This window comes from Mus pahari, chromosome 1 (assembly GCF_900095145.1).
Source record: "Mus pahari chromosome 1, PAHARI_EIJ_v1.1, whole genome shotgun sequence".
NCBI classification, from domain to species: domain Eukaryota; kingdom Metazoa; phylum Chordata; class Mammalia; order Rodentia; family Muridae; genus Mus; species Mus pahari.
Genome location: NC_034590.1, coordinates 121,749,642 through 121,760,512, shown reverse-complemented (window position 1 = coordinate 121,760,512; position 10,871 = coordinate 121,749,642). Strand labels below are relative to the sequence as shown.

At 48.1% G+C, this 10,871-nt stretch overlaps 1 protein-coding gene and 1 pseudogene across 2 annotated transcripts in view; both read left to right on the top strand.

Annotated features, from left to right (window-relative positions):
* Window positions 1-8,216, top strand: part of Incenp (inner centromere protein) — a 25,868-nt gene extending 17,652 nt beyond the window's left edge. The window contains exons 12-19 of one of the 2 annotated variants that reach the window (XM_021191763.2): window positions 1,750-1,859; window positions 1,932-2,052; window positions 2,432-2,551; window positions 3,419-3,654; window positions 4,882-4,960; window positions 5,131-5,238; window positions 5,686-5,836; window positions 7,195-8,216. In XM_021191763.2, coding sequence (XP_021047422.1) covers window positions 1,750-1,859; window positions 1,932-2,052; window positions 2,432-2,551; window positions 3,419-3,654; window positions 4,882-4,960; window positions 5,131-5,238; window positions 5,686-5,836; window positions 7,195-7,391 — 1,122 coding nt within the window. In that variant the 3' untranslated portion in view covers window positions 7,392-8,216. The remainder of the gene's footprint in view (window positions 1-1,749; window positions 1,860-1,931; window positions 2,053-2,431; window positions 2,552-3,418; window positions 3,655-4,881; window positions 4,961-5,130; window positions 5,239-5,685; window positions 5,837-7,194) is intronic. The other variant, XM_021191770.2, reaches the window with a different exon arrangement.
* A 2,278-nt stretch (window positions 8,217-10,494) lies between these two features.
* Window positions 10,495-10,654, top strand: LOC115062972 (annotated as a pseudogene).
* The last annotated feature ends 217 nt before the right edge of the window (window positions 10,655-10,871 follow it).

Sequence of the window (10,871 nt, the reverse complement as noted above, 5' to 3'; positions counted from 1 at the left end):
TATATATATATATATATATATATATATGCATGCATGTATGTATATATATAATTTAAATGTTTTTTAAAAAATTTATTTAAAAATAATTTATTATTTATGTGTATGGGTGTTTTATCTTCATTTATGTCTGTATACCATGTAGCATTTGCATACTTGGTATCCAGGGAGGCCAGAGAGGGCATCAGAGCCTCTGGAATTGGAATGACAGATGGTTGTGAGCTACCGTGTGGGTGCTGGAAGCATTAGTCTAACCCTTGGCCAGGTACAGTTTGGAGCGTCTCCCCATCTCTGCTATTGCACTGTAGCTATAACCATGTCCCTGTGGGGCTTTCTGGGTCTGCATGGGAAGGCATGTCAGCACTGATCTGCTGTACAGATTGCTGATCTGCTGTCTTTCAATGGTGTTTTAAAAATTAACACAAGTATATCACAAGATATTTGGAAACTAAAGGACAAGACATACCATCCCTGATCTAGCTCACTAGCCTGTGTAACTGTGTTAACATTTGATGGTACCTTTTTTTTGACTGTTCTAAAAGAGTTGATGTGCATAAAAGAGTGGTGCATATTCACACTCCTAGCATGTGTTGAAAGTGATAAATGGCTGCTCCTTTATCTTGTTCTTCCAAATAGAACATTAGCTGACACTTTGAGCTGCCTGCCATTTTCTTTGCAGTCTTAGTCTTTAGTTGTGGGACAGTCAACTTACCAGGAACCTGGTAAGGTAGAGTGGGTCAGAGTCCCTGGCAACTCAGGTACACATCTGAGACTGTAAGGGCTCCCTGCTCCGTGCTTCCTGCCAGATTCCTGGCCTGGAATGTGTGCTTTCCACGTTGCAAGAGTTCTCCATGTTAATAGGTACCTAGAGGCCCTGAGGGTCTAGCCAATAAGCTCCCCTTCCCAGACATTCCTCTCTGCAAAAGGGATTTAATCTCTGGACCACCGTGAGAAGTTGGTATGCATCCATTTTTCAAGATGAACAATGAATAAACAGTTTGAAACCAAGGACTGTCTCTCTCATCTACCACTGCTATGGGGAACATGGAGAAGGCCTTTGCCCATAGAGCCTCTGCCTTAGTCTCCCATAGAAGGCCTCTTTGTAATTCTGGACAACCACTGCTACCTTTACTGATGAGCTAAGCTGGAGCTCCCAGCCCAAGCCCCGGGCTAGATGCTGTCCTTAGCCTGAGGACCCTAGTGGCCCTGGCCTCGCTTCCTTGAGCGCCTGTGAACCCCAACACTTCATTTTTGACTTCTCTGTGTGGTTTTCTTGTGATGACTAGATGCCCAGGAGTCTCTCATCTCAGACGGCTTATTTCCATCCTTGGAGAAGTGTCTTGGCGCTTCCCTAAAGCTCAGCACCCTATGGGTGTGTGGCAGCGGGTTGCGATAAGTGCAGTCAAGCTCCCGTGTTTCCCTTCTCCAGCAGCTGTGCCCAGCAGCACAGTGGGGCTGAACATGGTCCCACATTTAGTCATTTTTCAAGCTGTTTATATTATAATCAGCATGCATCTAATTTGAGACTATTTTTTGTGTTGCCTACAAGTCAGGTTCGTGGGATGCACTCTGTCCGCCTGAAGGAGAAACAGGATGCCTATTCTTGCCTAGGGTGGTCACGGGGTATGCTTGGATGTCTGCCTGTGAGGCACCTGCTGCTGTGTCTGGTTGAGAATGGTGCATGCTGCCAGGCAGCCTTTGGGTTGGTGGGTGTCCTTATTTACATCCCAGTGGCCACCCTGCCCTCTTCAGGAGAAGGAGCGCCAGCGCCTAGAAAACCTGCGACGGAAGGAGGAGGCCGAGCAGCTGCGCAGACAGAAGGTAGAGGAAGACAAGCGGCGGCGACTGGAGGAGGTGAAGCTGTAAGTGTCCCAGCTCCCAGCCCAGCCTGCCCTAGCTTGTGTAGGCTCTCCTTGACTGTGCTGTGCCCACAGGAAACGTGAAGAGCGCCTTCGCAAGGTGTTGCAGGCCCGTGAGAGGGTGGAACAGATGAAGGAGGAAAAGAAGAAGCAGATTGAGCAGAAGTTTGCTCAGATTGATGAAAAGACAGAAAAGGTGAGTCTGGGCTAATGGGCTCAGTGGGCGGGGTCTTAGTGGAGCCCTCGCACTTTAGGCTTAGCAGCCTGAAAGGGGAAACTGGACTCTTGCATAAGTCATTGGCTGGATGACCTGTGTACCCCTGCTTTCTGTTACATGGGCTTTGATCTTTTCTGAGGCAAGCTGAGTGCTGGAAGTCTAGCTCAAGCCGTTTTTTTCCCCCCAGCAACCCTTTTTTGCATGAACAGTCCTGAGGTGGTATGGCTTATTGTGCCTTTTCCCTGAGTTCTGGGCAGGGTTTGTAGGGGAATGGAGTGCCTCTCACAGAGCTCTAGGCTCCATGCTGCATGCTGAGTGAGAGGTTGCTCCAGAGGACACATGTGAGTGGATTCTGCAGGCTAAGGAGGAGCGGCTGGCAGAAAAGGCAAAGAAGAAGGCAACTGCTAAGAAGATGGAAGAGGTAGAGGCACGAAGGAAGCAGGAGGAGGAGGCACGCAGGCTCAGGTGGCTTCAACAGGTGCGCCTAGGTGGGGACAGGGAAGAGGTAGGGGGGGAGACAGGCACTGCCTCCATGCCCTGAGGATTGGCTGGGCATGCCCATTCTGTAGAGTAGATCCTGTTGGATCTTGTTGCTGACTTGAGGGTTGTGTCATGGGACTTTTCTAGAAGCCAAAGTTTGGAGATTGAATGTGCTTTTGGAATCAGGCTTCACCTCACATCTGCTATTTCTTAGCTGTGTGACCTTGGTCAGGTTACTCAAATAGCAGAGTGATCTTGCTTTTGAAAGGGTTCTAGTTGAGAGCAAAGGTCACTAATGCACAAGAGGCATGCCATGCCTGATATGTGCTGAATACCCAGCGGGTGATTGTACTTACACCCCACCCTCGAGCCTTATGCTTGCAAGAGTAGGACCCCATCTCTCGCTCTGGAACTGCAGTCTTTCCACTGGAGGGAACAAATGTCTGTCATTGGGGTGTTCTAGAATTAATCAGTATGGTATATTTATGCTCTGACAGACACTTAAGTTTTAATGTGTGTTCACTCAGCAGCTCCTTGAGGTGCACATGCTGCTGTCTGCCTGTTTTACAGATGAGAAACTGACCATTGGGTCAGATGGCTTGCCTATTGCACAGGAGGACCTCTCCAAGGTCCCTTCTTGCTTGTCAGTTCTGCTGAAGCTGTTGCCAGATGCCTTTTCTGTCTGCCAATGACTTTCAAAACTTACTGTCAAGGAGTCTGGCGTCTCCGTCCTACCTGATGTCATGGTGGTAGCCAGTGCCTTAGGAGCTAGGGCTGTGGGCAGGAGCAGCTCCTTGGCTAGCTTTCTCCCTGTGAGCCCAAGCCTGGCTTGAGAGTCCTGCACTTCCTTGCATTGCCAACTCAGGAGGAAGAAGAGCGGCGGCATCAAGAGATGCTACAGCGGAAGAAGGAGGAAGAACAGGAGCGCCGCAAAGCAGCTGAGGCCAGGCGACTGGCAGAACAGCGGGAGCAAGAGCGGCGGAGGGAGCAGGAACGGAGGGAGCAGGAACGGAGGGAGCAGGAACGGAGGGAGCAGGAACGGAGGGAGCTGGAACGGAGGGAGCAGGAACGGAGGGAGCAGGAGCGTCTTCGGGCCAAGAGGTGAGGCCACCTATTGACCATTTACTACTGTCCTGTGTGGGGAGTGACAGGCAGCATGGCCATTGCTTCTTTTTCTTGGCTTCTATTCACTTGAAGGTTGGCAGGCTTTCCCTTGGCTTCAAAACCAGATGCCTACAGCTAGTGGACCACCAAATAGGATATATGTTAGCTGTGGGAGATTCAAGGAGTAACAGCTCAGGGTCACTACATGTTTTCTTCTGCTTCAGCAGAATGTGTTGACTCCTTTGGTGTCTTTCTCAGTGGATACAGTAAGGTGAGGGGTCTTAGACACATAGTACTTTTCCATGGGCCTGCCCCAGGTATCTTGGGCATGAGGGACATTTGTATTGCAGTATAGGACACTGAGCACTGTTAGCCCTGGCCCCTATGCTTCCCTTGGTGGTGATGATAACCCAGTGAGGTTTTCCCTTCCCTGACAATTATTAGGACTGTGTCCATATATGTGTGCAGACCAACAGGCCCAGCAGCTATTTCCTCTTCCTTCCCAACTCCTGAGATGTGTATATGCCTGATGGAGAACTGAGGACTTCATGTAGAGGGCCTGAATCTCAGGGTAGTACTGGGCGCATATAGATTGACACAAAAGTGCCCCTGGTCTTTCTAGGTGAAGTCGGAGATAAGAGTCTGGGAGGGAATGGGTGGTGGCTGCTGTTGTGGCTTCAGCGTTAGGTGGTCAGGGTTGTATTAGCCCTGAGGAGCCATGGGGTGTCCGGTTGGTAGCTCTGAGAGTTGCTCTGAGCTCTGTAGGTTTTTAAAAAACTTAATCCTTAAAGCTCTGTGGCATAGAGACAATCAGCTTGCCAAAGGAATCCGGTTTGAGAGTGAGGCTAAATGACTTGTTTAAGGTCAAGCTCCTGACTGTGTAGAGGCGACCCCTGCTCACTGGGTAGAGCTGAGTGCTCTGTGTTGTCTCTCTCATGCAGTGGTCAGAGCAAGGCCAGAGGAGAGCTGTCCTTCCTATTGTGAAAAAGAGAAGGGCAAGGCTCGTGGACCTCAATTGCATGGAAGAGGGGTTGTATGCTATTTGACTCCAAAGTCAGGCTTTGAAGCTTGCTTTTGGAGAATCCAGCTGTTGGCTCTAAGCTGATGTCTAGTTCTACTTGTCCCATTTCCTAAAGGCATGTCCACCAAGCCTATATTCTCTTTGTGGGTGGGAACAGGACTGGGGCCCTACTACTGGCTTGACAGATTCTTGGTGGTCCTCAGGGAGATGCAGGAGAGAGAGAAAGCCCTGCGGCTCCAAAAGGAACGACTTCAGAGGGAACTGGAGGAGAAGAAGAGGAAGGTAGGGGTGTTGGGGAAATGGGCTCCATGTGGGTTCTGTGCTGAGCTGAGCTGAGAGCACTGGGAAGCCTGGGCTATCCTCTCCAGGCAGCCCTACCTTGCCACATGGGGTAGCAGTGTGGCAAGAGGAGAGGAAGGACACACCTAATCTTGTTGCTGGCTGGGTCCCAGGAAGAGCAAGAGCGCCTGGCTGAGCAGCAACTGCAGGAGGAGCAGGCAAAGAAAGCTAAGGAGGTGGCAGCAGCCAGCAAAGTCCTGAACATGACTGTGGATGTGCAGGTGAGGCCTGTGCCCCTGTTGGGAGGGGCTCTTACACCACCCATCATTTGCTTACAAGCTCAGGCTGTGTGTTAGAGCCAGAAGAAAGAGAGCAAGTAACTTGTATTTATTTCTTTTTTCTCTTTTTGGTGACAGGGTCTGGCTGTATAACTTAGGCTAGCCTCAAATTTGTAATCCTTTTACCTTACCCACAGTTGCAGGGATTAAAGGACCATCTGTAGTAGAAAGCTAGTTGAAGATCATGGTGTGACTTTGAGGGAGGGAAATGCCAATATGAAAGAAAGTTTACATGATACAAAGTGGTTTATATTCCATGACTTATTGGGATGAAAAAGTGACCCTAAAGCTTTCTTTTCTCCTTGAGAAGGGAAGGGAGATGGCTAGAGTGTCACTGTCCTCCAGGAATGCAGGGGAGGGGAGCTAATGACCATGCTGATTTTCTTCTAGTCTCCTGTTTGTACCTCATATCAAATGACTCCACAAGGACCCAAATCCGTCCCCAAGATCAGCGTAAACGACTATGGGATGGACCTAAATAGTGATGACTCCACAGATGATGAGTCCCATCCCCGGAAACCCATCCCTTCCTGGGCCAAAGGTGAGTGGGGCCCAGAGTTTCTGAAGAGGCTTGGGCTGCCTCCTTTCCTCATCTTTGTGGGATGTGGAAGGGGTGGTTTAGCTGCTGCAGGTGTACAGGCTGATGTGCTGCCATGCTAGGCCCGGTGACTGCGAGGACTTAGGAGCGTTGGGCTTTGAGCACGCACCTAGCGGTAGGAAGGAGGCTTACTCTGGTCTGAAGACCCATCCGAGGATATAGGATGAAGGGTGTTGAGTTCCTTTGCTCTTGTTGAATGTAGCCGTGTCTGGCTCAAACAAAGCATGCTGCTAACTAAGTATTCTGACATGGACTCGAAAGTCCTCTCCTCAGAGTCTGGCCCAGCGGGGCTGAAGAGGCTTAGACCCAAGTAAGCCACCCATGGGTGGGCATAGAACTAAGAGGGTAGCAGGGTTTGGTTGGAATGTTAGAGGTAGGAAAGATGGCGAGCAGGGGATTGGAACTTGAGCAAGATTTGTCTTGAGTCTCAGGGTCTCAGATTTATACAGGGTGTGGATGGGTTTGATGCTGTCTCTGGCCTGGGCATGAGGGCCTGCTAGGGTGCTTCTTAGGGTTTGCTGACCTAGAGGTTAGCACAAGGTGCTGACTTCAGATCCCACAGTGGGTCAGCACTTGACAGAAAGACAACTTAACTTTTGTGACTGACCTTGTTTGAACCCCACCATAACCAGAATCTCACTTTCCTAAGTCACTGATGACTGACTCATGTCAAGTCACTTGAGAACAGCGAGCAGGGGCCAGTGTGGCCAGCACAGTTGCCTGATGGTAACTGACCTTAGATGACTTAGTTTCTGTATCTGTGAAGAGAGAGTCAGTGATAATAGGACCCAACTGAGATGCTTATGAGTGAAGTAATTGAGGAAGCAAGCCTTTGATGTGTGTTCGCCCCTGATCCTCTAGGCCCTCTTCAGCCTGGTTGGTGGGTCTGTGAATCCCACACAGCCCTGCTCCTTTCTAGGCTGCATGCTCTTCCGTCGAGTCTTTGAGGTTGGAGGGAGTAGCCAGGCAAGGAGGCTTAAGATCTGGAAACAGGCTTGTCTTCACACTTAGCTCTGCCATTCACCTGCCATGTGCCTTGAGACAAGTCTCTTTCTACAAAATAGGGAGAATAAAGTATTGCCTAAGACAACTCCTGGGGGCCTTTGGGCTCAGCTGCTAGAAGATGGAGATAAAAGGATAATTGTTGGGTGGAGGTGAACAGGAGGTCGCTAGAGGAACAGATAGGGTAGGAGCAAGGCATGCTGGCGTGGAAAGGATACCTGGGCTCTGTGGGTAAGTGCAGGGGTCAGGGAAGCTCCCAGAGAGCACCAGGCAGTGATCCAGGCCTCTGTTTTCTGCAGGCACCCAACTCAGCCAGGCCATTGTCCACCAGTACTACCATCCCCCAAACGTTCTAGAGCTCTTCGGATCTATTCTCCCACTGGACTTGGAGGACATCTTTAAGAAGAGGAAGACTCGCTACCACAAGCGCACTAGCTCTGCTGTTTGGAACTCACCACCCCTGAAAGCCACCATGGTCCCCAGCAGTGGGGACTAGACTATAGCCTGAAGAGTCCATGAGGCAGGCCCTGAATCCTTTTGGAGCACAGGGCCCATGTGTGTCTTTCTGTTTGTTTCTCTGTCTGTTTCTGTGTTGGGCTGGTGCCCTTCTGCCTGACATGCCATTGTTCAGGTGGATATCAATGTCCTCTGTCAGGTGTTCCCAGACCTATTTGGAGGATGGGCTTCATGCCTGGGGAAGAACCAGGTTCAGCACTGATCACTCTGTAGGCAGTACTCTGTAAATAAATAGATTGTTACAGTTCACTTGAATGACTTTTAGTTTCTAGTGTTTGTGAGGTAGTTTAATAAAGTATATAGCCCAAAGTCTGCTGTGGATATTGTGAGGACTAGAGGCTTCAATGGAGTATTGGTCTGCAGCAGTATGTCTTGTGCCTTTACCTTCAGTGTGTGCCTAGATCACTTGGTTGGGTCAGATGGGGTCCCACCCAGAGGTTCTAATGCGAGACAACTCCTGGGAAACACATCAGCATGTCCTGATAGGGCATTTGAACTTGCTTCCTGTTTGTAAATGGAGCCTATTCCTTGGGAAAGACCTGTCCTGTGACTCAGCTCTGCCACATAGTCCCCGAGCCTCACCACTTCTCAAGCTCTGCCATGTTTGCTACTGGGGATTGGAAGGACTTGAAGTCCTCCTGCTGGGAGCTAATCTGGAAAGGAATGCCCCTCAAGCTGACTTTGGGACATGTGCTTGCAAATGGCGGTGGGAGGTGAGGAGGGTTAAAGTGCAAACCCATCAGCTACTATGTAAATGCTCAGTGAAGGATGGCTTTGGTCCTCATAGCTCCTCATGCCCCTTTTTTCCTGGAACTGGAGTTAGCCACCTGTGGTAGGAAGGACAAATAAGTATTTTGGATATAGCTGTAGTAAAGCCAGTTTGTTTTCCCGTTACCTCCAACTCCTCTGCTCTGAGGGCAGTTACGTGACCTGAGAAGCTGACAGGCTTACTATGGAAACCTGTTCAGAAGATTTTTGCCAGTTCCTTTAGGTCAAAATAAAAATGCAGTAAATAGGGGCTGGAGAGATGGCTCAGCGGTTAAGAGCACTGACTGCTCTTCCAGAAGTCCCTAGTTCTTATCCCAGCAACTACATGGTGGCTCATCTGTAATGACACACCTGTTCTGGTGTGTCTGAAGACAACTACAGTGTACTTACGTATAATAAATAAATATTTAAAAAAAACGAAAAACAAAAATGAAGTAAATACAAATGCAGTAGTGCTTTAAACAGGGAACAGCAGACACAGACGTCTGAAGTCTAGACCCTTCCCACCAATACAGAGTTCATTCAGATATGTTACACACAGTGCAGCTTACTCTGTGTATTCTCACAGGTAATTGTTGAGGAAACTGGAAGACATGTCTGTCTTAAACTACAAAGTCTAACTCACTTGTTAGAACATTTATCCAGTGGTTAGAAAACCAAAGGATGGCAAATAACATGATGAATGCACAGAGTCTTCTATTTTCAATTCAGGACACCAACTTTTCTTAAGTATCTAATGTATTTGTAGCCAGTCAGTGCCATTGGACAAAAAGAAAAAGGTAAGAATTAAAATTCATCAGGGGTTGGGGTGTACCTCAGTGGTAGAAAGTGTGCTTAGCATGCACAGGGCTTTGGGTTCAGTGCGAGCATGGAAAGCTTGAGAAGATGATATAGGGAATTCAGTATATCTAGTAAAACGAGTGAACTTCCTGCACAAGCCTCCCCAAGTGTTAGGATCATAGGATAGTAGTGTCTGGAGATTTTAGGAATACACTTGACAGGAGTCTGAAACTCAGTGAAAACTAAAAACACGGTTGAGAGAATTAACAAAGACAAGTGAGGGAGAGGGGCAGACACCATACTCATGGGTGGAAATCCTTATGAAAATCTCAGGTCCCTGTCTCCAGATGACTCACCAAGTCCAGTACCTTTGTTCTGGCTTATGGTGGGGGCAGGGTAGAAGTTTATGAAAAATGGGTTCATCCGTAACAAGATCTGACACCCTCTTCTGGAGTGTCTGAAGACAGCTACAGTGTACTTTAATAAATAAATAAATCTTAAAAAAAAAAAAAGAAAAATGGGTTCAAAAATTAGCTGCAGCAGACTTAAGACATCACAGTTGTTGAGCTATTGTTAGTCAGCATGATTTTGGCATGAAGACAGACACAAGTCTTGGAACTGGTGAGCCTTCTAGAAGTAGACCTATGCCTATCTGGTCGCTTGGCTTTTGGCAAAGTCAGAAAGGCAGTTGGGATTGGGGAGCCGGCATTGCTCACATGTTCTCAGAAAGTATTAGATATATTAAAAAGCTCATAAGGAATGCTAGGTTTAACTCATAATTGAATGGAGGATTGACATTAGAGCTAAAAATAGTTAGCCAGTTCAGGGCTCCTCACCCATGGCTGCATCTATCCTTCACATTAGGAGGATGCCCAGGAGACTAAAACAGGAATGGTGGGCATAGCTATAAAGAAAAATCCAAGGCTAGATGGGGACGTCTCTAACAGAAGACTTTGGAATTCTGGACAGGAGAGATGGCTCAGGGTAAAGGCTCTAGTCCGCTAAGCCTGCCGACCCAAGCTCAATCCCTGGGACCCACGTGGTGGGAGGGGAGAACCTAGTCTCAAAAGTTGTCCTCTGACGTCCACAGTGGTATGTGTATGTACAGAAGTATATAAAATAAAATGTAACTCAGAGTTTGGAACTTTAAATTGTGGTCTAGGTGTATTTTAGAAGATGGTGTTTATTTCACCAAAAAGATTGCAATGTGAGGGTATTCTCTCTCAATCAATTTTGTTGGGACAAATATGTCAAGCAGAATGATGTTTTTTTTTTTTTTCTTAAATATTTGTTTTCATGTGTATGTGTATGTGTTTGAGTGAGTTCATGTGTACCACATACCTGCAACAGCCCGTGTGGGTCAGAAGAGGGCATTGAATACCCTGGAACTGGAGTTGCAAGTGGATGTGGTTGTGAGCCACTATGTAGGTGCTGGGAATCCCTCTACAAAAGAATCCAGTCCTCTTAAGCCAACTCTCCAGCCCCTTTTAAATTTAACTTTATTGTTTTTTAAGCTTCTTAAAAATTAGAAAGTTGTGTTGTGTGAAAGGAGAAGGTTAGCTCTCCCCTGACAAGGATGGAAGAGGCCCTGGGGCCCAACCACACACCTACGGTTAAGGCAGGCCCTGGGGCCCAACCACACACCTACGGTTAAGGCATTGCCACCTACTCTGTGGCATCTTTTTTTTCTTTTTTCTTTTTTTATTATTTTCTTTATTTACATTACAAATGCTATCCCGAAAGTTCCCTATACCCCCCCCCCCCAGCCCCTGCTCCCCTACCCACCCACTCCTACTACTTGGCCCAGGACTTCCCTTGTGCTGGGTCATAAAAAGTTTGCAAGACCAAGGGGCCTCTCTTCCCAATGATGGCCGATTAGGCCATCTTCTGCTACATATGCAGCTAGAGACAC